Below are 25978 nucleotides of genomic sequence, written 5' to 3' on the forward strand. Positions count from 1 at the left end.
CGTGGATGATCCCGCGCGTTTGTTATTCTTGTAGAGTCTTTCCATGTCTCTGAGGTGTTCTATGGTTTTTGCTTGCATAACCAAGGAGTCCGCGCTGAGCGCATGCGTATAAGTACCTCTCCGTCAGCTGTACGCTTGTGTTCTAGCGCCCTCACTCGTTCTTAAAAGGAGTCGCTCCTACATCCGGGTCGCCCGCCCACCGCCCTTCATAAGCCTGACAGAAGGCAGCAGGCACGGCGGGCAGAGCGAAGCGGTCAAAGTTTTCTTCTGGTGGGGAGTTGACGTCGCCGTCAAGCTGAGTAAGTATGGCCCTCTGCGGCCCCCGTTGTCCGCTTCGTTCTCGTCTCCTCAGAGAAAGAGCGGCTTGGTAGCGCCGGATTCTTCTCGCCGAGAGCGACTGGCTTCTACTGAGTCATCGCGTCAGGCGTAACTCTCCTGGCGCCCTTCTTGAAGTGCTGAGACCCCCTCCCCCATGGGGCTGATTGCTCTCTGCGCTTGCCCTCTTCCTTCTTCCAGGCACAGCGCGAACTGTATGGCAGGCAGAAATTCCACAGGTGAAGCGTCTGTCATCACTGTATCGTAGGGTGACCATATGGAAAGGAGGGACAGGACTCCTGTATCCTTAACAGTTGCATAGAAAAGGGAATTCCAGCAGGTGTCATTTGTATGCATGCAGCACCTGATGAAATCCCCTCTTCATCACAATGGTTAAAGCTGCAGAAGCCCTGCCCTCTTTTGTAACTGGTCAAGAGGGGGCAGGCCTCCTGAAGCTTTATTATTTATTTATTATTATTACATTTTTATACTGCCCAGTAGCTGAAGCTCTCTGGGTGGTTCACAAAAAAGCTTTATTTTGATGAAGAGGGAATTTCACCAGGTGCTGCATGCATGCATGCAAATGACACCTGCTGGAATTCCCTTTTTAGTACAACTGTTAAAGATACAGGATCCTTTCCATATGGTCACCCTACTGTATCAGGATGCCAGGTCTGCCCATGTTGTTGCTCTGAATTGGGAGGGTGGCCTGGTGCGCTCCAGATGTTTTGAACCACCAAAGCCACAATCTCTTACCATTGGCTGTGCTAGTTGATGGTAATTGTAATCCAAAATATTTGGAGGGTGCTAGTTGCCTATCCCTGCTGTTAAGGCATGGGCATCTAAATGTTGATAATAAGGAGGAAACTTTATGACAGCCATCCCCATTCTGGTGCCTTCCTGATGTGTTGGACTGCAACTTCCATCATTCCCAGCCAGCATGCCAACACATCTGGAGGACACCAAGTTGGGAAAACCTGCTTTATGAGTATATCTGCAGCTGTGTTGGACCACTAGAGGACAGGGACATACAGAGTGAGTGAACTAAGACCATCTGTCATATGAGCTTGTCACTTAAAAATGCTGTGTCTTGTGACATTTATTTATTATTATTTTATTACATTTTTATATCACCCAATAGCTGAAGCTCTCTGGGCAGTTCACAAAAATTATAACCATTAAGAACATACTAAAACATCCAACATCTAAAAACCCAAATACAAAATACAATATAAAAAGCACAACCAGGATAAAACCACACAACAGAAATTGATATAGGATTAAAATATGGAATTAAAACAGTAAAGTTTAAATTTAGGTGTTAAAATACTAAGAAAATAAAAAGGTCTTCAGCTGGTGACGAAAAGAATATAGTGTAGGTGCCAGGTGGACCTCTCTGGGGAGCTCGTTCCACAGCCGGGGTGCCACAGCAGAGAAAGCCCTCCTCCTAGTAGCCACCGTAGACATCGTAAAGAGTTAACCAATTTATTGTGAAATTAGATTTTGTGGGGTCTGGATGCAAAAAGTGGGGATGGGGGGGGGTCTGCTGGCAGCAACAGCTGCTGCTACTCTAGGCCAACTTGAATTGCATGTTCTTTACCTTGTGTAAGCATTCAGAGCAAATGAAAAAATAAAAGCAGGGATGTTATCTGCTGAGTTAGGGGTGCTCTCAGTTGTCCCCATTAAAGTTGTCTTCTTTGTTTTCTTTTTATGACTAACTGAAGCACCTGAGCTTTAGTTTGGTCTGAGTGTGTATATTCTGGCAACTACATCCTAGACTTGATCCAGATAACTCTTCGGCACCCTATTGACTTGTACTGCATTTACACAAACAATTCTGCCTGTGATGAGTTGACCAAAAATCACTGCTACTACAAGCTCAAAGCACGGGAACAGGTCCTTGAGTCAGTTCAGGTATCACACAAAAGCATGATTAAGGAAGCTTAACTATGCTATAGTTTGTTGCCTGAATTGAGAAAAAGGGCCTGTTGCTTTGTAGTCTCCGTGCTGTAGAGCCAGGTTGGATATATGGAATGAAAACAGACTAGCAGCTGTAAGCCATAGTTAGTTTGTACATTTGGGAGCTTAAACCACTTTAAACTCTGAACTGTGGTTAATGCGAACAATGATTTGATGCAATGATTGTATTAGTACATAAAGCTAGATCATAGTTTACTGTTACATACATGGGGCTCAGGCTTATGTGCGTGCATTCTCCAGCATGGCCACAAGGAGAGTGGAAGCATTTGCTTCCATTTTTGCCTAACTGGTTTCTCACATTTGAACCGTGACAAACTATGGCCTGGTTCACACATAATCCTAAAGTATGGTGTGCTTTGTTGAAATCTGATTTCTTATGTGCGTACCCATCCTCATAAACCATGGTTTACTAACCAGCTACAAATCATAAACAGAAGCAGTGGTTTGATGTTGGCTTACAAGGCCTGGCTTGTTTAAACCGTGGCTTGTCATGATATTTGAACCTAGAACCATGATTTATCTCTGACTTGTTTATGCAAGATAATTCATGGCTAAAATTAACATAAACCATGGCTTAGCATTATGTGTGAATGCTGTTTATGGTTACTGTTAAATATGCATTATTGAAACGTTGGCTTTAAATCATGATTAACGATCCTGTCTTGTTTCAATAAACTGTGATTACTACTCATCACAGTTGTTTGGACGTAACAAATGCTGTAGCATGAGAACCAATGTGAGAGGGAATGCTATTTAAATAAGTCTTTAGAAAAAAGAAGAAAGATCCCTTGAGGTAGTAGCTTATATTGTCTTTAATCAATTGATCTCAGGGAAGTTTACAATAATTCAAACAAAAAAAATACATTTTGATTTGCAGTTGTTGCAGCAGAATTAGTATAGTTTGTGTCAAGGTATTTACACTTGAACAGGTGGATTATTTCCATATAAGGGAAAAGTGTGTGTCATCGTGGAAATGTGTAATAGCATCAAAGCAAGGTTCTACTGTAAAGCTGAATGTATAGGTTTATTTTTCCAACACAGATACTTTGTTCTTGTAGGAAAAACATTAATGGCTACCATTGCAATTGATGAAGACTTCTAAATCTTATATGTGACACGTTTCTTCAGCACAGTAGAAGCAGACTATTCTTAGTTCTGTTTCTGAGCACATTCCTTATCCCCATAAACTACAAACTTTTTCATTGCCATTTACCGATTTCTTTTCAGAAGCAGAAATAGTGGTGCAGTTCAGATGATAATATTTTCACTTAAGCTGAGATATGAATGAGCCCTTTGCTCTGCTCTTCAGGGTCCAAGTAAACAAACCAAAAAGTCTCTAAACATAGTTTCTTGTTTTGTCTGAACCAGGAAACGATGTCTATCAGCTTTGGAACAAGCTATGATATTCACCAAATCATGATTTGGTGGTTGTGAAGCTGAAAACCATAGTTCCCTGGTTAAGACAAAATAGGAAATTAAGGTTAATTGGAGGCTTCCTAGAAGGGGAGAGTAAAGGGGCTGTATGCAGGAGCAAAATACTTGTTCATATCTTGGCTTACTACCAGCTATATGATTGCTCAATTGGTTTGTATGTGTTGTTTCCCTTCCTGGATTGTGGTCTACCGGCAACCATGATTTGCCATTGCATCTAAGCAGGAAACCTTGGTAGACATGCTTAGGAAACCTGCATACTATGGTTTGTTTGGAAGCTATAATGAAACATTTTAAGAACGTAGCTTGCAAACAAACTATAGCTGGTACTAAATCACAACTTAACAAGGGTGAGAGTCCAAGGCTTGTTCATAATGCCCCCCCCTTGTCCATTATGCTGAGCCTTTAATCTCTAATTTATCTCTCTTTTCCCCTCCCTCTATGGTCTTGTCCTTTTTAGATGGACTATGGCAAGGGTTATTGTCTTTTCAACCATTATGCTGTATCTAATTTTTGAGGTGCTTCATGAAGTATTAAAATGTCATTCATTACTTACATGTTTTGTGCAAAGTATATAAGCAGGTTCTCTTTTGTTTTTATTTTTTCATTATTAAAAATAGAAAGTGAAAGCTTGCCTCTTGTCTAAGAATGGTAGATCCAGCATTTAATAAAGTTTTCTGTAAAGGCTGTGGGCAGATTTGCACATACCTTCAGTCATCTGTCCATTTGCCAGGTGAGTGTTGCAGGAAATAGACTTGTAGTCATCACTTCCTTTTCTGTCTTCCTTATTGCCTGATTCAACACTTAATATGTACATCAAACACATTATGACACATCCATCCTTCTAGATGCGTCATAATGGAATCTGACTGGCAAGCAAGCAAGAAACATGTCTAAATTAAATCATTTCAGAGTAAACTAACATCAGCTGAGTGGAGCAGGGAGGGACTTGTGTCCAAGTGAGCATTTTGGTGGGAGCTTTGTTCTACCGCTTTCAGCCTTTTTTTTTGTCCATTTTGAGGGATACAAACTCTTTAAACATCACCTTTTCTTTTTGGAATATGTGTTTCAAATCTAATGCTCATTTGATGTTAATAGCTTCTTTGTGTATTCTACATATACATATTCTACAATGACTGTAATTGAGCACTTCGTTTATTCTTAAACTGCCTTGTATAGAGTTCTTTTGTATGGATTACTCACATGAAAGTAACCACACATAAGATCTCAATATAAGGTGTTGGATTTCAATGAGACTTAATCTTGGCTGCAATTCTATGCATGCTTGCTTTGAAGTAACTCCCTTTCAATTTAGTGGGCCTTGCGTCATAGTAAATATGCACAGGGTTTGGTTGTTGCAAGAAGTGTGGACTTCAGGCTCACTTACTATACATGACATGGGTGATCCCAGTGTCTGTTTTTGATTAAAAGTAGCTGTGGGGAAGGATTTAGATTCTTTAAATATTCACCTCTGTGGCTAATAGCAACTTTTTGAGAGGGAAATTTAAGTGGATAGGTATTAACACATTAAATTTAAGTAGGATTATTGTAGCATACTATTTTAATTGCCTTCCCTGTAAGAATGTAGTAAGGGTGAAGCTGCCCTACAAGTAATGTGTGAGAGTGCTCGTAAGACAGCATCGCCCAGTCTGAAGCCCTACAGATGAAAATATCAAAAGTTACAGTAAAAAATGGCAACTCCCATCATCCTTGACTATTAGCCACACTGGCCAGGATTGATGGGAGTTTGTCCAAAACATCTGGAGAGCATCAGGTTAGGGAAGATAGCTGTAAAATGTAAGTTTAATCCACTGGAGCACAGCAACCAGAAGGACCTAAATTGTTTGCTAATACAGGTTACTAATTTTCTAGATCATTATTTACCTGATAATGCTCTTGCTAGAGAAGAAGTTGTTATTTTAAGGAAGAATGCATAACGAGGGCAGTATCCAATACTGCATGTGCAGCAGCAGGACCCACTGCTAGTGCAATGAAACAAGGCAAAATCCTAGTTTCCGGAATGGGGGCAGGTCAGTGGAGGTAGCAGAAGGGATCCTCACAGAGCTATTTTGGCAGCTAGGATTTTGGCTTGTTTTGGGGGTTGCTGTAGGAAGCAGTAGCTTCCCATTGTGCTAGTGCTGGGTTATGCTAGTGCAACAAAAAGTGGAGGCACAGCGGAAGCTTTGGATACTACCTGGAATTGCTATATTCTTATGAAGTCTTGATACTGCCCTAATAATAACTTGGTTTCTAGGCAATTTTCATTAGTCAAATCTGGTATGACTTTCTGTACAGCGTTAGTTGCCTACATTTTATTCTCCAATCCTTTTTCTTTTTAGCCACCAGAGAGAGCAGTGGATTGTTCTCTGACCATGTTGGAGATTGAAGAAAATCTCCAGGCAGCTTTCAAAAAGCTGCGGGTTGACTCAGAAGGGTAAGTGGCAATGTTATTAAATATTAAGAGAGTTGTGCTTGTTTCTGCTGTACAATATGGAATATGAAACAAATTGATTTTAAAAGTAACTTTGTGATGGTTGTGGAGAGAAATTAGGGTATATATGTCCAGTTTCCCTGGTTTAATGGGAACTGAGGGCAATGAAGAATGAGGGATGCTGACTGAACCTATGGAGAAAGTTGGAATGAATCAGACTGAGCGTGGGTTAGAATCCTTTTGGAGATCTACTTTGTGGTGATGGGGGAAGCGAAGAGACCTTCATTCTCTGCCACTGTTGTATCTGTACAGAATAGACAAGGCGTGCTTTTCTGTATTTCGCCAGGATTTGGGTGTGGGTTGTGCTCACTGTGAACAACTTGCTTGATTCTTTTCTAATAAAGTTTCTCAGATTTCTTGTCCAGTTGTGTTAGATTCTTTTCAACTTGTGAATCTTGAGGATGTGGAGCAGTGAGAACTACCAGTGGTTTACACTGTTCTCATCCCTCCTGGGTGATTAAATCAGCCAAGGCAGGACTGGGTAATTAATGCCTCTTTGTGGGAGGTGGTGGTTCTTTCTTGCTTAAAGAAAGCAGTGATAAGAACCTTATTAAAGAAACTTTCCCTTGACCCAGTAGATTTAGGTAGAGGCCAGTCTTAAATATATCATTTCTGGCTAAGGTGATCAAGAAGGTGGTGGCCTCACAATTCCCAAGACTTTGGATGATACTGGTTATCTGGACCCATTTCAATTGAGTGTCTGGCCAGGATATGGGACCGAGACTGCTTTGGTCATCTCTGTGAATGACCTACACTGGGAGCTGGATGAGAAGAGAGCAACCCTATTAGTACTGCTGGGCCTATTAACAGTTTTTGATACTATTGGTTATGGAAGGAGCACTGTATTGCAGGTGTGCCAGTCCTTTCTGTTAGGTTGTGTCCAAAAGTGGTATTTGGGCACTACTTTTCCAGGTGGTGTTCCACAGAGATCTATCTTGTCCCCTATGTTTAATATCCGTATGAAGCCACTGGAAACAGTCATGCGGAGCTTTGGAGTGAGATGTCATCAGTATGTGGACAACTCCCAGCTCTGTTGCTTCTTATCGCCTAATACCAAGGAAGCAGTCAATACCTTTGAACATTTCCTGGGCTCACTAATGGACTAGATGATGGTGAACAAGCTGAGATTAAATCCAGACAAAATGGAGGTGCTATTGGTGGATAGAAAGTCATGTTTGGAATTGAATCTGAAGGGGCTGCATTCCCCCTGAAAGATTTTTATTCATAGCCTGGGAGTGCTTCTTGATCCTGCATTGTCTCTGGATTGCCAGATGTTGGCTGTTGCATAGGAGCATTTGCACAAGTATTTTTAGTGCCCAGCTATGACCTTTTCCAAATCAGTTTAGTCTGGCAATAATTATCCATGCCTTGGTCCCATCATGTTCAGATTATTGCAATGGTCTTCAAAGGTAGCTCTGTGTAGAGCACATTGGGAAGCTTCAGTTGGTGCAAAATGAAGGTAGCTAGGCTGCTAATTGGTACACAGTATAAAGATCATATTACCCCAATATTGAAATATATGCACTGGTTAACAATGATTTTCCAGGCTCAATTCAAGGTGTTGGTTTTAATCCTTAAAGACCTAAATGGCTTAGGTCCTGGCTATCTAAGGGCCCCCTTGTCTCTCTATGAACTGATCTGGTTCATGAGAGCTGCAGGACAGATTCTGTTGAGCTTACCTTCAGAGGCCCACCTGATCAGCTCTGAAAACCAAACTGATAATAGTGTGACCACTTTCACATTTAAGCAGAAGGCAACAAACTTAAAATGAGGCATATTTGTATACAGTATTTCAACTTTATATCTTCCTAGATTGACCACAGTTCATTGACAGTTAGCAATTGACGCAACATGTGTTTGATCTGCTGGATCAAACCAATGGCTTGTTCAGTATCCTGCACATTTCCTAGAGAGAGTGTACAAGACAGGTTGATAACTTCATCCACATAGTGAGCACATTATGTGTTGGTGGTGTTGGTGGTAATATAGCCAGTTTTTTAAATCTGTCATTGGAGGAGGGGGAGCCTTCATAAGACATTATCCTTTGACTATTGGTTTTCTCTATTTTGTGAATATGTGATGTGTGTTCTCTATGAATAGGAGTCCTACAAGTCTCACTAAGACAGGGGTGGGCAACTGTGTGGGGACTAGGGCCCATTTTTATTGCTATCTTCCCCACCCCACTCTGCCTGGCTGCACTTTATGGTGTGCCGAGGGGGGCGGGATCTGTGGTTTGCTGATGAAATTTGATGGCAAATCACAACAGGAGGCTAAAAGTGTCGAATTTAGCTTTTGAATGAACTGCATTTGACTCCTTTTTAGTGCTCCATAGTGCTAAAACCAGAGATTCCGCCCTGCACACTGTTACTGAATTTGGCAATGCAGGAGCTGCTCTTTAGGGGGCCTCATATGGGTCACATGTTGCCCACACATGCACTAATAGAAAATAGGGGTGTGCTCCGCTCTGTTTCGGATACCCGAATCCGAAGTGGAGTGGGTCGATCCGGACCTCCTTCCGGAGTGGATCGGGGGAGATCTGGATCGACCCAGGAAAGGGGGTAGGGGGGCTTATTTGGATGCCATTTTGTCACCCCTTCCCAATTTACCTGCCTCCGCTGCAGAGGCAGGTAAATGGGGTGGGGGGGCAAAATGGCATCTGAATATCGATCCGGACCTCCGGATCTCACTAGATTGACCTGAAACAGTTCAGGCCTGGAAGGTCCGGATCGGGATACAAAGCGGTTTGGGGTGTATGTGTGCACAGCCCTAATAGAAAACTCATAGGACATTGCATCTTACCTAAAGATTATTGTTTAAAAGAACTCATGTATGCTCCACTTGTCTCTCATTAGGAACAATTCTTAGGATTTATAAAGTTTAGAATGTACAAACATACATTCATGGGAGAATTAAACTCCAGATTTATTATAATTACCCTAGTTAAGGCTTCCCCAATTTCTTCTCCCCTGGTTTCTACATAATGTTTGGATGACTCATTGAAATGGCCAAAGGGTTACAGATAATGGAATCTGTGGAGGAAGCATGACAAAGTAGCTGAAGTAGGAAGACTGGGCTGCGGCATCATTGTACATGAGACGTACGGATGAACCTGTCTGGAAAGAGTTCCTTAAAAAAAAGGTTGAAAACCACTGTAAGATTGGCATCAATATTTGCCAAGCTAGGCTTATTACACTGGTAAAAACTTTGTTTTTTTCCCTTCTGGGAAAAACTGAAGTCCCTGTTTTCGGCAACATTGCTTCCTATCTTTATACTGTTCTGTCAAGCAGCTTTGCATGGAGGGGTTCTGATTACGGAAATCAAACTTTGAGTAACCCATGGTTGCTCTTTGGAAAAAATCGTGTAAGTTGAAACATCTGATTCATTCTGTATTTTGGCCCTTTGAAAAATCAATGCATTCCATTTCAAAGGCAGTCTTGCTTTGAACTATGCTAAATATGTCTGGGTAAGCTGAGGTTTATAACAGGGTTATTAAACCTCTTTCAGCCCAAGGGCCAAATTTGATTTCTGAAAAGCTCTCAAGGGCCACTTGCTTCAAGCTCTTCTTGCCAGTAACTAAGCCTTAGGAGAGGCATTTCAGCATTCTATAATGGAGAAAACTGCACAGAAGCTGGGAAACCTTCACCTGATCAGTGATTGGGGGAAAGGGATGATGCCAGAGGGAGGGGCATGGCTACCTGGGGAATTTGGAGAGCCAAATTTGGCCCTCAGGCCTGAGGTTCCACACCCCTCATTTATAACCTCACCCCAGTCTGTGCCAAGATGACTTTCCTCATCCTTTCAAATGATCACTGCATGCATTTTTCTTGTTGCAGATCCACTGCTTCTCTTCCTGTAAATGAGGGGACACCTCAGAGAGCATTTGTAAGAACTGCAGATGAAACCAAAGCAAAGACTGTGTGTGCATCTAAAGAGAGCTGGCATTGGTAAGATGAATTGGTTCTGATTAATGGAACTACTTCAAATGTGGAAATGCTAGAGTGTTCTGCCAAAGCCCCTGGAGCTGTTTAAAATGATCAAGAGGCTTGTGCATAAAAAAAGTCTAGGGCAGGGGGGCGGACAAGATGTCATAGAGGTTTGATCCAGCAGGGCTTTTATGATCTTAAGTAACAGCACGCTTGACCACTCCAGCTGAGGCATGTTTCTGTGCCTGAGGAGCATGGCAGAGCAAATTGTTACTGTCTTGTTTTCCAGGTGACCCCAGCCTTTTTCTTATTATAAAATATCTGTCCCTTCCACTTCTATTGGCAAAAGGGAAGAGGAGGTGCTGTTAAAGGGAATCTTATTTCTGACCACAGCAGAACACTGCTCTTTTAGCAGGATTGCAAGTGGAGCTACAGGACCCTTAGCACAAATCTGAGATACACAAATCATTTAAGTTGGGCATGTTAAAATGTAAGTTTATTGCAGAGAATATTGTAAAAAATCCACATCAAGTTAGTCAGACTTTGTTCCCAGTTAAATAAATGTGTGCTTAATGTGAATACCTCTGGATCCAACCCGCTCTTTGGAAGAAAGCAGAGCAGCTTACAACAACATCAAAACCATTTTAAAACAGAAATAATGGCATAAAATATCAAACTAACAATCCTGTAAACAGAAAAAGCTACTGATAAAAAGCAGGGAGTGGAAGCAACCCCAGTGCAGTAACAGTGGGTGCAGGGGAGGACAGCCTAAGCAGCCCTCTGCCCACACCAAGGCACCTATCAAAATCCAGGTTTTTACTTGGTGTTTAAAGGCATTCAGTCTTGGGGCTTGGTGCCCCCCCCCTCAGAAAAGTATGACGCAGCTTCTTAAGGTCTATATATTACATTAGGATTGGAAGGGCATGTAGGTGAGTTGTCTGGGCTGCCCTTGGACAAAATAACCATGTATAGACATCTAAATGATATGGTGTGGCACTATAATCATGCCAATCCAGCTCAAACCCATACTGTCATTTAAGTTTTTAACACAACCATTATGTTGTTGTTGTTTTTTGCATGGGTGGGGTGGGGTATCTGCAAACTTAGAGCCCAGCATATGTAGGTATGTTCCATGTAATCTATATATTTTAGTTTTGTGGGGCACACACAGTGTTGAGATCAAAATCAAGTTAAATGTGCAGATGGGGGTTGGGCACACTTCCTTCACCACATGTACAGTCTGAATGCCCACATATTGTCTATGTTTGCAGTGATGCTTGTCTCAAAAGACTTGTATTGCCATTGCCACTTATGTTTGCTAGTGTGGTTCATCTAAAAAAAAGTATTTCCAGATATTGTTAAATCAGAAACAAGTTCCTTTATAAAGCAGTTGCTCTACACCAGGAGAGCAGAACTGTCTGGGGACCGGCTTAGCCACCCAGATCATGCTGGCATCATCCACCACTTTAGGAGGCAGCTTCTGCAAGCCCTGGCTAAGTGGGGCTGCTTATTTCCATGCTGTTTGTACCGACTGGGAATTGAGTGGCATGAGAAGGGAATCAGATGGGACTTGTAGAGGTTGGTTCCTGCAAGCCCCAGCTGATCCAGCTACCTTCCTCCCACACCACTCCTGTCCCAATTAGTGGGCAAGCAGTTTGAGAAGTGGTGCAGGTAAATGTAGTTTCCTATTTATGCCACTTGCCCTCAGGGCAGGGCTTGGAGAGGGCAGGGGGCAGGACACACTGAGGGGCCTCAACGGTCCATAAGCCAAATTGGACCCAAATGCAGGCCAGACGTTGTCCTCCCCTGCTCTATACATCATTTTCCATTTCAAAAGAACCCTGCCTCACTTTTTAAATAGAAGTCATAGACTGTAAGAATAAAGAAAATTTTCTAGCACTAGAACTGTCCTTCAGTAATTCAAAGTGTTCTGTGTTGTGCACACTTACAATAGTACATACTCTCTTGAATGGACAAGGCATTGGAATGTGTTCATTAAAGGGGATGACTCTTGTGGTACAATGTGATTGCTGTGTAAATAGAAACAGCAAGACATTTTAGTTCACAATAGCATGGATGTAATCTCATAGTTGCTATCTGAGCAGTTCTTCAGTATTGTGTTCTCGTAAATGGTATGAAAAGTTCTTTCCAAGAATGGAACATAAGACAGGTGCTCTTTTGAAATATCAGTTTTGTTTAAACGCTATACTTTCTTGGTGAATCACACTGTAGAGTGACTAAGAGTGAAATCTGTTGCATGCTGGCTGGGGAATGCTGGCAGTTGTAGGACTTTTCTTCCATCTAAGCATGCATAGAATTGCACCCTTAATGGTCATCGAGCTCTGTGCAGATTGAATTACTAATTTCTTGCATTTTCACCTTCTAGGTGTTTGAGGAAACCTTTGAGAGGAACAGTGAGAACACAGCGAAGCCGGCGGTCAAAGTCTCCAGTACTCCATCCTCCAAAGTTCATCCACTGCACAGCCAAAATGCCTTCCTGTAGCTATCCTGTGCACAAGAACCTGACAGACACTTCTGAAAGCAGCTGTGGCCTGGATGTGCCAACGCCAAAAGAATCCTCTAAGAAGGAACAAGCCAGTCATCCTCTCAATGATGTTGGCAAGAAGCAAATGGGGGGCAAGCATTCTGGGGCATCCATGGTTGAAATGCTGAAGAACACACCTGCAAATGTCCCTGCCGGTGTTCTTCTTCCTACAACAATTCTAAAGGCCACAGGTCTTTCTAATTTCCAATCTATGTCTGAGCAAAATAAAGGGAATCTGTGTGCATGTGTAGACAAGACCTGTCAATGTCAGCGATGGCAGGACATGAAAGTGTACATGTTTTCTGGCTTACAAAACTCTCCTGTGCCTGCACCTGAAAGAACAGCACATGTTCAGGACAACTCCCAAACTTTGCCATCAAGAATTCCCTCCAGTTCTCTCAGGTCTTGCTCTGAGCAAGCCAGAGCTCATGTAGATGATGTGACTATTGAAGACCTTTCGGGGTACATGGAGAATTTCTTGTATATCCCTAAGAAAATGTCCCACATGGCAGAAATGATGTACACCTGATAACAATGGGCTGTATTGAACAAAGGTCTTTGGTATCGGCCCATGTTCACGCTCTGTCTTAAAAGCAGTTGCTCTCTGTGCTTGTAATAAAGACACTTTGCATCACAGCCAGCCTTTTTATTTCTCATGCCAGTGTTTTTATTTCTCATGCTCAATTTAATGTTAACTCCAGAACCAGAAGACCACAAAGACAAACAGCAAGACTAGGGAACAATACAAAATTGTACAGGGCGTAGGTTTAGTGAATGGGTAGTTTGGATTAACTGATTAAAAATGTTAAGGACAGTGTGTTAAAAATTCCTTCTATAGAGGGAAGCCAAAAAAAACCTGCATTTGGAGCCAGGTACAGCATCTTGCTGTATTTTCTATGTTTAGAATGCTTAAAGATCCTACAAGATATTGTAAAGTATGGTAAGGCATAGTAGTTGAAAACTCTTTTTCTTCTGTCTCTGTCCCTAGCGTTCTCTAGAAATTTAAATTTTGGAAGCATAATATTAGTCACCAAATAAATGAGGTACTGTCATGAAATATGCATTTTCTCTAATTATGGAGACAAAAAGGATAACATTTAGCATTGGTCTAAACACAGAAAGAAAATGTTATGACACCTTATTTTACAGTAGTGAATCCTATTGAACAAATGAGTCAAAATGTAGACTTTCTATTATATGGATAAACACTGAAATCAAATGTACTTGGCCACTAGATGTCAGCCTTGCTCTATATCAACAGTGACTTGCAATTGTGCATCCTTAACTAATGTTTATACTTAGTTAAACTAAGCTGCCTCTGATTCTGCATCATACAGGATCCCACTTGGAACTAATTTTCCAAATGTTCGCAATAAAGAGGTAATCCCCCCTTTGTATTTACAGCTTAAAAGCGATGTATATTGACAATGTTTACACTTTCTATGAGCTAGTGCTGGAGATGGGTGATACAATGTGTAAATGAGCTCTTACGTTGTAGTCTGTTTTAAAAGGCAATAACATCTCTCTCTGGCAGACTTGGACTAATAAAGCTATGCTGCCTCAAGGCATTGGTAAATATGCTTGAAGGCTGTTGCCAGAGATGGTTGAAGTCTTTTTGGTTTGTTTTTGTCCAAACAACTAGGGAGGTCAGATACAAAGCAGGACAGGGCTCCTGCTCTTTTAGGAATGTGCAGAAGAAATTTCAGCAGGTGGAGCTAGCATGGCATAACTATTAAAGGTGCAGGAGCCCTGTCCTCCTTTGCATCCTCCACTGTAATGCAAACCTACTTAAAAGCCATATTCCTTGCAGTTGCATCCAATTTCTCATACCAAAAATTGCATGATAATGCGTTTTCATAAACTGTTCTGAGGCCTCTTGTCTCATGCCATCCCCCCCAACCCCATACACAATGGAAGTGTTGTTCTACCAAGTAAGCAGATACAGAGAACACACAAACAGAAGATGATGCTATGCGATATGCTTTCACTTGCGAGTATGCTTTAAATCTACCCAGTGTTTGCATCACCTTCATGAAAGTTTATAGCTTCTTGCCTACATGAAATGGTTTAAGCTCCTTCACGACAGGGGAGGGCAGAAAGTAGATCTTCAGATGTTTTGGACTTCAACTCCCAGCTTTCCTGACTACTGTCCATGCTGCCTTGGGCTTCTGGGAATTTAAGACCAAAACTTATGGAGATCTACCTTCTGCCCATCCATGTTTTACTTCATGGTTTGGGCACTCCAGCTTGTGTTGAAAACCTGAGGAATAGCAATTCAAGGCTGTTCACTAGACAGCTAGAGAATCTGGAGTGTCACCTAAAGCAATTTCTTGGAAGTAAGCCTGTGAGATGAAACTTGACTTTATTGTTATCACGAGAGATGTGAATTATTGTGAGTTATCATTCTAAGCCTGGCTATTTATGAAGTATTCTATGTATCTAAATCTTTTCCTCCCTGCACTTCCATTTCACAGTGCCAAATTTTTCATTAAGCTGGGGTGGAGGATAATTAAGATGCAGAAGCTGGGCACAGAGTTAATCTGAAAATTATTTCTGGTACTAATTATTATAATGACTGTATAATGTGTCAGAAGTAACAGATTAACTCCACATTTGCTTCTGCTCTGGTATAATGAACACCTGTTTCCTGTAATTGTGCTCAGGAAATAACACACATTTTGCCATTCGGTGTTTTGCCTTCTGTATTAGAAGAATAAAATGTGGCTGAAGGAGCTGGAAGCCTAGATGAGTTTGCTAGGCTTTCTTTTGACTCTCCCTGTCCCCTTTCACCAATGCACTTCAGTCCTTGGTGATATATGGATGGCATTTTAGATGAGAGGCTGTAGTGCTGCTGACTATTGCCACTTACTGCCAATAGGCCTGTTTAGCAGTAATGGGTATCCAATATTTAGACTAGAGTGAACCTTGATGGGAAAGAAATAAGCAGAAAGGACAAGGTGTAGACTGAGCAGATGAGTGGCTTTTGGGATGGAGCAACCAGTACTGCTTGGGTGGCCTTTGATTCTCAGGCTGCATTCTTAAATGTTGTCTGTGACTAATAGTAAAATGAGACTTGTAGCTATCTTCTTATTGACATAGTTTGGGTGTTGGTGGGGTAACTATCCCGTGGCTTCATACACTAAAGTGTTTCTCTCCTGTCTTTCCTCTAAAGAATTCAAGGGAATGAATAACTGTATGTAAAACAATAGGGTTCAAATAGGGGGAAATAAGCTGAGTAAAGCACAGCATTGAAACAATAACACTTTAAAGCAATAACACTTCCAGCAGAGATTTAAAAACCCACTTAAGACTCAGAAGTTTTAATAAAGAGGAAGGGGTCCTCTGTGTGGTGGAAAGCCATTCACTTGAGGGGGGCAAGGAGAGCTTCCCTTGGGAAGGAATTCCAGAGCTTGAGTGCAGCCATTGAAAAGGCTTTTTCCCTGATCCTTATATTAGTTTCCTAGTAATTACAAATTCAACTTGTGCTTTTCCCATTGGCTTTGCAGCCATAAATATGTACTTGCTGAAGTATTAAGTGAATTCAGACTTTGAATTTTAATAGTAGTTATGTTCTAAGCAACTAACGAAAGGGAGTGAGAGAGGGATCTGGAGTTGGATGGTATGTTGGCATTTGTAATGAAGCCGCTACTGATATAAATACAGACAAGGCTTGAAATTGCTCCACAGGATCTGTATAATTTATGCATGAAAGTTGCACCTGTAATTTTTGAACCTGCTAGTTTGAAGAGTCAGGAAATTAGAAGCCACTGGCGTGCTCCCCTCTACAGGAAAGTCATCCATCCATCCATCCATCTATTCCCAGCAAGTCTCTTGTCCTTTTGTGGGGTTTGAGGTATGTCCTAAATCGGGAATGTTGAACCTCTTTCAGACCAAGGACTAAATTCCAATTTGGCAAAGGCAAGAGGCACAGGGGCAAAAATAATACCAGCATATTTTACCTTAAAGCCCTTAATGCCCATTCCAAAGTTGCTATTCAACTTTAGAATGGGGGGGAAACTGCACAAAAGATGGGAGTCACCAAGTGACCAGTGGCCACCTCACTACGCCAGAGACGAGGTGGCCACCCTTGTATTAAATATAAGCAGAGCTTTATCTTGACCATACTAGTTAAGTGCAAGTGCAGATCTGAAGATGCAGAATTAATGATTGCTCCTAAATAGTAAATATCTATCTCTATCAGGAATTTGCCTAAATGGTTTAAGGTAGCTTGAATTCTGTTGAAATAAAATTTGAACATTTCACTCTGCACTTCACTTTCATTGAGATGATGTAAATTGGATTTAACACATGCTGTTTCTAATCTCCACCTGCATGCTGAAGTGGTGCATCTGTTTGAATGCTTTCTTCCCACGTATGAACACTTTTATTTCCTCGTTAAAAAAAGAAAAGAAAAAACTTTCTGCAAACATGCACAATGCGTTTCGGCCTGTATCTTTTCAAGGCCTTCTTCAGGGGGTTCTAGGAAGATGTCTGCAAAAATCTTCTTATCAACAGAATGTCTTTCTCAGATTGTTAAGATCTGAGAAATCTCAGATCTTAACAATCAAAGAATCTCAGATTCTTTGATAAGAAGATTCTGTTGATAAGAGGATTTTTGCAGACATCTTCCTACAACCCCATGAAGGCCTTAGAAAGATACAGGCCGAAACGTGTCGGGCTCTTCAACCTACAAATAAAAAATTCAGCATCCTGAGAATTTGCTTCTCCCTTTTTTTCACCTGATTTGGGTGCTTTTCTCCCCGTTTTTGATTCTGCAAACATGCACTCCCGGCTTCAGTCTGAAGGGGCACAGTCCACCCTATGATTCTACTGATGGTGCAGCGCAGTGCTTGAGGATATACAGTATTTAAGTGCTGTGACTACATCGTGGTGGCAGTAGAAAATTACCCCTGGTCATACTATCATCTGAGTCTAACATCTGTATAGGCCCATCTGTTGTATTTCTTGTTATTATTTTTTAAAGGCTTGATGGCTTTACCTTACCACACTTCCCAGAGTACAAAGAAGGTCAACAAGGAGGAAACAAGGCCTCACGACCTTACTAGTCCCCAAGGAGGAGGCAGACTTCCTCAAGCAGCAAGCGTGCTATTGGGTTACGCATTTAGCAGGGTACAGTTTTTGCAAGGACGGGTGTAGTGTAGCAAGTGATACTTTGGAGGGGAACTTTGATATCTTTCAAGGAAGCTTTCGCCTGGTATTTAGGTGCAGCTCTGCAAGTGACCCAGTCCCCTGAAGCAGTAAACGCTCGCTCTTTTCCTTTGCGATGCCTTTGAGGGCAGAATCCGCGCTTATTCTGGCCTCTCCCCTCCCTTCTCTTAAAACTTTCATTCATCGATTCTCCCATTCATTCTCTCCTGCGGGCCCGCCTGCTCTTTCCTTTGCGCCCCGTGACGAGCAGAAGATTTATTATTATTATTTTGCTTCTTCTGCAAACTTCGGTGCAAACGATCTGGGAGAAAGCGCGTCCGCAGAGCTTCCCAGGGTGCTATTTTTAAACCAGACACTTGCTTTCTCAATCTCTCTCTCCTCTCCGCGTTTTTTTAAATCCTAGCCCAAGGAGGGTGGGGGTAGGTGCCTCTCTGTCCTCCATAAAAGGGTCCTGGAAAAGGGGCCGGGCGATGGGGGTTTATTTTAGGCGCAGCTCTAGGGATCCGATGGCCTTGTTAGGGCAGCGTTGACCTTTTTCTTACCGAAGGAGAAGGCGGCAGAAGCTGTAGGGGAGAGACGGAGGCGCGCGTATCCTATGGGACTCGAAAGAGGCTGGCATCGCCCATTGCCGCGGGGGGCTCAGAAGCCCGGGGAAGGGGGCGGCGGGGGCGAGGCGAAAACAAAGCGTGAAACAGGCGCAGAAGGGGGCGGGAGGGCGAGAGATTAGGGGGATCCTACTCCAAGTTACCTTCGGGTTCCGCATAGGCTCTTAAAGGGGCCGGATGATCAGGGCATTTAGAGGCGGAGGAGGCGGCTGCAAGGATGGTGCAGTAGACTCTGGGGGCTTGTGCGCCAGAAGGAAATTACCACGCTTGCTCAGGGCAGGATCGGGGCGCTTGGAGGAAGCCAAGGGGATGTGGAGGCGAGTGCCTTCTTGCAGCTGAGGGGGAAGTTCACCTCCGCTGTCAGCGCCCTCCCTCCCTCTCGCCCGCCCCCACTCCCCAGGCCATTTTGGAGTTTTTCCTCCCATGCCTCCTTTTCTGACAGCTTCCTAGTGCCAAGGAAGGGTTGGTGGGCTAGTGGGAGCCGGGGCTTTCTGAGCGCCCCCTGGAGACGCTTTCCTGTAAACGGGGGGACTCCTTCCTGCAGCAGCCAAGCCTTACCTGCTCTGGAGCGCGTCTTCTCTGCTTTCGCCCACACCTGGCCCTGAAGGTGGCTGGCAGAACATTAGCTGGCTATGCAGCAACATAGCATTCAACTTCTCACACCCTCGCTCATGGAGAAAGAGTCAGGCTAAAGAGGGAGGAGGAAAGAGGGAGGAAAGGAAAGAGAGAGAGAGAGAAAGAAAGAGAAAAACAAAACTCCCTGGCTTGTTGGCCTTGGCTGGTACCATGAGTGGCGGAAGGTTTGACTTTGATGATGGAGGCGCCTATTGTGGGGGCTGGGAAGGGGGAAAGGCCCATGGGCACGGCATCTGCACTGGGCCTAAGGGCCAAGGCGAATATTCTGGCTCCTGGAACTATGGCTTTGAAGTGGTGGGGGTCTACACGTGGCCCAGTGGCAACACCTATGAAGGCTACTGGTCTCAAGGCAAGAGGCATGGCTTAGGCATCGAGACGAAAGGACGGTGGCTTTACAAAGGAGAATGGACGCACGGCTTTAAGGGAAGGTATGGGGTCAGGCAGAACGTCAGCAGCGGAGCGAAGTATGAAGGCACCTGGAATAACGGGCTGCAGGATGGTTACGGTACCGAGACCTATGCGGATGGAGGTAAGGCTGGCAAGAAAGTGTCTGGCTGCTGGTTTTCTCTCTGGGGGAGTGGGATGGATGGACCGGGCACTGCGGAATGTGATATGTGAGCTAGAGTTCCAAAGGATGCAAACCATCCGAGGGAAAATAATTCACTTCTGATTCCTTGAACAGTTGATGCCAGACAGGTGAATTTATGGCCCTGGGGTGGGATTTTTAAATATATATATATATATATATATATATATATATATATATATGAAGGGCTGCAGCTTGGCTGTAGAGCTCATGCTTTCCATGCAAAAGGCTCCAAGTTTAGTCCCCGGCATCTCCACGTAAGGCTGGGAAAGAAGCCTACCTGGAAACTTGGGGAGCCGCTGCCAGTGAGTGTCACCAATACTGGGCTAGATGGGCCAAGGGTGTGACTCATTGTAAGGCAGCTTCCTATATACCTAATGTTAATCTCTCCAGATATTATATAAAATCTCAACCTGGCACACATTTCCATCATGCACAGTTCATGTGTATGTGGAGGAACATATGTGTACATACATACTGATGCTTAGGCTTTGGCCACACTTTCCATAGCTGCTGAATGGAACATAGGCTTAAAATGGCATGGTGTCACATAGAATCATAGAATAGTAGAGTTGGAAGGGGCCTATAAGGCCATCAAGTCCAATCCCCCGCTCAATGCAGGAATCCACCTTAAAGCATCCTTGATAGATGGTTGTCCAGCTGCCTCTTGAAGGCCTCTAGTGTGGGAGAGCCCACAACCTCCCTAGGTAACTGGTTCCATTGTCATATTGCTCTAACAATCAGGAAGTTTTCCTGATGTCCAGCCTGAATCTGGCTTCCTGTAACTTGAGCCCATTATTTTGTGTCCTGCACTCTGGGGTGATCGAGAAGACATCGTGGCCCTCCTCTGTGTGACAACCCAATGGCACTTCAGCTCTTGGTAGAGTTCAGATGTTGACGTCACAATGGCATCAATGATTGTGTTCTTCTGCAGTGCAGGGTGTGTTTGTCAGCTGCTCACTAGATGTGCAGTCATCCTGAAGCATCCATCAGAACTTGCTGGTTGGTTGCATGTCCAATGTGCATTGAGCAATTCATAATGTAACCAGAAATGGTCAGCAGCTCCTGTCCTGGACAGAGATTGTAGAAGGTGCTGTTGAGATGGACCTGTCATTCTGTGAGCCATAAAAACAAAAGGAAACATGGAAAACAACTCAGTCGGCCAAAAATGTGCTGATTAGGTTTGTGCGTAACCAGCCACAGAATCTGGCTGATCTATGGGCATCCTTCTTTCAATCATTATATAGCTGGCTGGCTTAGAAATCAATGTTTTGTAATTTGCAGTTTCTCTTTTTGGAAAACCCAAGGCAAACTCTCCAAGTGCTTCAATACATTTCTTAACCTACTGCAAGGCTCTTCATATGAAGTAGATAAGAGACAGGATTGTTTTCTAATTGGAAATACTTTAGCTGCTCCAAACCAGACTGTGGCCTAATTACACAACTATTAGCACTTCAAAACACTTAATATATAATCCAAAAGGGATTTATGGACTCTTGTAATGACCCAAGAACTCTCTTCAGCCAGTAGTCCTTTGTTTTCAACAAGATCAAGAATTTAATTCATAAGTATCTCTCTCTCTTTTTTTAATGTTAAACTTTTTTTTTTACAACAAGCACTGAGAGGGAGGGTGCTAGGCTCTGTTGGACAAATGCTCAGCTACTGGTGACAATTGGGGAAAAATGTTCACCAGCAGGTGTCAAGATGTCCTTATCAGTAATGATTTTTTCCTGTACAAGTTCACCTGATATCTTATAGCCTGTTTGGTTTCATGTATATAGTTATAATTGGGGTGAAGAGTATGGTGCTCAGCTTTGTCGATGGCACCAATTTGCAGGGGGGACGATTAAAACAAAAACAACAGCAAAGTGCTGCAAAAGTATCCCTCCAAATGAGGCTTTAAAGTGGCAAGTGCAGTTAGATATAAAACAAGCAGAAAGTACTGCATAATGAGACCAAAAAAAATATCTAACAACATACTGTAAACATTGATGGGGTCTGAGCTGGCGTTGACTGACCAAGAAGGGATCTCGGAGTTGTGATGAAACGCTTGATGAAAATGTTGAGTCAGTGTGTGGCTGCTGTGAAACAGTCAAATTCTGTGTTCATTAGGAAAGACATCAAAATAAAACTCTTTAATATCAGAATGCCTTAATACAAATCTATGGCACAACCACATTTGGCCAGGTCTACACCAAGGAGGATGTAACACTATGAATGCAGTTTGAAAACAGTAATTAGAACGTGTCATGGGCCCTAACAGTTGTCAGTGCACTTCAATACCATTATAAAGTGGTAGTGTAGATCATGATGGAATAATGTGTACATTAGGGATATTGTAAAGCTGGAAAAGGTGCAAAAAAGGGCCAAACAAATGATAAAGGGGGCAAATAACACCTCCATGAGGAAAAGTTATAACGTTTGGGACTTTTTAGTTTTTAAAAAATGGTGAATAAAGGGAGACATGTTAGAAGTATGCTGGATCAAGCTGAATGCCTAGGTAGTACAGCATTCTGTTCACACAGTAGCCAACCAGATGCCTATGAGAAGTCCACAACAGGACATGAATGCAACAGCATCCTCCCATTCCTGTCCCCAAAAACTAGTATTCAGAAGCATACTGCCTCTGGCACTGGAGGTAATTTATAGCCATTATGACTGGTAGCCATTGTTAGCCTTAACTTCCATGAATTTGTTTAAAGTTATCCAAGTTGGTAGCCATCACTACATGTTGTGGTAGGAAATTCCATAGTTTAAGTATGTGCTGTGTGAAGAAGTATTTGTTTTCTGTCCTGAATAGCTTCATGGGATGACCAGAAGTTCTAGTGTTGCGAGAGAGTGAGAAAATGGCTCCCTGCCCACTTTCTCCACACTCTGCATGTTTTTATACACTCCTATCATACCGCCCCCCCGCTCATCTTTTTCTATTGTTGGGTAACACAAGTGGGAGGGTGCTATTGTGCTTATGTCCTGTTCGTGGGCTTCCTATAGACATCTGGTTGTCCATTGTGGGAACAGAATGCTGGTCTAGATAGTCCTTTGGTCTGATCCAGCAAAGCTCTTATCTTCTTATGGATATCTGGTGCATCATATTAGAGAGACCACATGCTGTGGTGAGCCTATGCAAGTCTCCTATTTTATGGATAAACAAATGTCTGTTGTCATGGTGTGTGTTTGTGTGTGTGTGTGAGAGAGAGAGAGAGAGAAAGAGAGAGAACTAGAAAGGAGTATTCTATGTTGCAAGGACTTTTGTTGGCTGCATCATGTTCCTGTGGATTCTACAGAGATAGCTAGCATCTCCTGCAGGGTCCCTCCTGGCATGGACTGGGCGACCGAGTATTGGGAATGGAGGGCAGGTTTTTTTCTTTCATAGAATCATAGGATAGTAGAGTTGGAAGGGTCCTATAAGGCCATTTAGTCCAACCCCCTGCTCAATGCAGGAATCCACCCTAAAGCATACCTGACAGATGGTTTTCCAGCTGCCTCTTGAATGCCTCTAGTGTGGGAGAGCCCACAACCTCTCTAGGTAACTGGTTCCATTGTCGTACTGCTCTAACAGTCAAGAAGTTTTTTCTGATGTCCAGATGGAATCTGGCTTCCTTTAACTTGAGCCCGTTATTCCATGTCCTGCACTCTGGGAGGATCGAGAAGAGAGCCTGGCCCTCCTCTGTGTGACAACCTTTTAAGTATTTGAAGAGTGCTATTGTCTCTCCTCAATCTTCTCTTCTCCAGGCTAAACATGCTCAGTTGTTTCAGTCTCTCCTCATAGGGCTTTGTTTCCAAACCCCTGATCATCCTGGTTGCCCTCCTCTGAACACGCTCCAGCTTGTCTGCATCCTTGCACTGTGGAGCCCAGAACTGGACGCAATACTCTAGATGAGGCCTAACCAGGGCCGAATAGAGAGGAACCAGTACCTCACGCGATTTGGAAGCTACAGTTCTATTAATGCAACCCAAAATAGCATTTGCCTTTTTTGCAGCCATGTCGCACTGTTGGCTCATATTCAGCTTGTTATCTACAACAATTCCAAGATCACTGTAGGATGATCCCTTATGTATCACCCAAAAATAGGACAGACATTTGCATAAAATATGCATATACCACATTAAAAGTGGAGATACACATTTATACGCAGGCTAGCTCAGGGGGACATGGCAGGTAGGGTGACCATATGGAAAGGAAGACAGGGCTTCTGAATCTTTAACAGTTGTACAGAAAGGGGAATTTCAGCAGGTGTCATTTGTATGCATGCAGCACCAGGTGAAATTCCCTCTTCATCACAACAGTTAAAGCTGCAGGAGCTATACTAGAGTGACCAGATACAAAAGAAGACAGGGCTCCTGCGGTTTTAACTGTTGTGATGAAGAGAGAATTTCACCAGCTGCTGCATGCATACAAATGACACCTGCTGGAATTCCCTTTTCTGTACAACTGTTAAAGATGCAGGAGCCCTGTCCTCCTTTCCATATGGTCACCCTAATGGCAGGCCGCACAGCACCCAGGTCTTTCCTCTCATCCTTCAGCATCTGCTTCTTGAGATGACTGCCTCGCCCTGCCTAATGGTAGGACTGCTCCTGGGGCCCTCCAGTCTGGACTGCAAGGCCAGAACTATGAGGCAAAAACAGAGGCTAAATTGTCGATTTGGTCTGAGGATGTTTATGGTATCTTATTTCTCTGTATGTATTTGAGGTGTCGTTGTCCATATTTGGTGAGATTGCTGGAACCAGTCAGAAGCAATGTTAGAAGAGAACAAAAAATTTTCAGAACAGTTGCCATCCGAGAGCGAGAGTGAGCTTGCGAGCGAGCATAGGAAATTCTAGAGCTAGAAGTTTGAGATACAGGGAAAAGTGTGCAATCCTATGCAACATGATATCTCAATAACTACAAGACCCAGAGTTCCTTAGCTCCTGCTAGCATATCCTGTGCACATGTAGGAGAAGCCAACAGGATGTGGCTTTCCACTGGCAGCAGGGTGGGGGAGAGAAACACTATTGCAATTGGGGCCCTTGAGATTCCAGGGACAGTGGGAGCTAGCACTCCTGTGAGGATATACAGGGTGCAGAGCAGAATGTATGTGAGTAAGGCCTCTGGTCTCCAGAGTGCATAAAACATTACCCCAACCTTGGTGTCCCCAACAGTTTTATACTACTATTCTGCCCCAGCCAACATGGGCAAAGATAAGGGATTATGGGAGCTGTAGTCCAAAACATTTGGGAGGCACAAGGTTGGGGAAGATGGGTATAGAAGAACTGGCAGGAGATTTTGAGGAACTGGGACAGTGTCAATGGGCATATTTAATAATGTCATTGTGTGGATGTGAACAAATGCCAGATACATAAAAAAATTCAACTAAGGGACCTAAAGAAGCTAAATGGATAACAATCAATTCTCATAATACACAAGGCCTTTTGTAGGAGGGAGAAATAGGGAAATAGTTTGTACCAGGCTCAGGGAAATGATTGGACATTGTACACTGGGGCCACAGCTAGACCTAAGGTTTATCCCTGGATCATCCTGGAGTCAAACCTGTTCATCTAGGTGACACACAGGGGATCCAGTGCTCAGGCAGGGGTGAACCCTGGATGATCCCAGGATAAACCTTAGGTCTAGCTGTGGCCTGGGTTGTATATATAAACTGAGTTTTATATATCCTGACTGTTGTTACTCACTTCCTTTGATCTGCATTTTGAGTACCACTTATTTCAAAGTTTAAATGCACACTGAAACGATATTTGCTTTAATTTAAACTGAGGAATTTTGTATAATGATGTAACATAACCAGAATGCCAAGAGATCCATGCTAACCTGTTGAAAATGAGAAAGAAAGCACACTTCTAAGTTAGAGAATCACAACTTTTGTCTCTATTCCGACATATATGTGGTAGCTAGGGTTACTTCGTGACTGGGAAAATGTAATCTGTGCATGCTCAGAGACATCTCCTCTTTACTTCATGTTTTACTGGCATTCAGAGTAAACTCTAGGGTTGAGCTATGACACCTTCTAGGCATGGGTGTGATTGTTGTTAAGATTGCACTGGTCATGTGTACCTCTGCTGTGTAACTGAGAAATCAGAAAGTGAGTCCATCTGTGAAAGTGGCTGCAATCTGCGCATGACCTTCTGCTGTCACTGAAATGAACAGGGGAGCTGCTTGCGCATACTTATCACAATGTTTGAATCTGATTATGAATATACTTGTCATGCATTAATGCTTCACTTTCATCTTGTATTATATGCATATTTCCTTTTCTAATCTACTGTAATAATAACTTCCCTTTTCTGCTCTTGTCCAATAAG

The 25978-nt window shown here is 43.0% G+C and overlaps 2 protein-coding genes across 2 annotated transcripts in view; both read left to right on the forward strand.

Annotated features, from left to right (window-relative positions):
* The first annotated feature begins 222 nt into the window (after positions 1-222).
* Positions 223-13321, forward strand: LOC134394693 (oxidative stress-responsive serine-rich protein 1-like). The gene is made up of 4 exons (XM_063120351.1): positions 223-299; positions 6066-6160; positions 10051-10161; positions 12527-13321. Exons 2-4 carry the CDS (start codon positions 6099-6101, stop codon positions 13212-13214), a joined length of 861 nt encoding a protein of 286 aa, XP_062976421.1. The 5' UTR covers positions 223-299; positions 6066-6098; the 3' UTR covers positions 13215-13321.
* A 5733-nt stretch (positions 13322-19054) lies between these two features.
* JPH2 (junctophilin 2) overlaps positions 19055-25978 on the forward strand; it is an 87640-nt gene continuing 80716 nt past the window's right edge. Inside the window, exon 1 of the mRNA XM_063145797.1 lies at positions 19055-19624. Within this exon, the coding sequence (XP_063001867.1) occupies positions 19246-19624 (379 nt within the window). The 5' untranslated portion in view covers positions 19055-19245. The remainder of the gene's footprint in view (positions 19625-25978) is intronic.

The sequence above is a fragment of the Elgaria multicarinata genome, chromosome 1, assembly GCF_023053635.1.
Source record: "Elgaria multicarinata webbii isolate HBS135686 ecotype San Diego chromosome 1, rElgMul1.1.pri, whole genome shotgun sequence".
In the NCBI taxonomy this organism is placed as follows: Eukaryota; Metazoa; Chordata; class Lepidosauria; order Squamata; family Anguidae; genus Elgaria; species Elgaria multicarinata.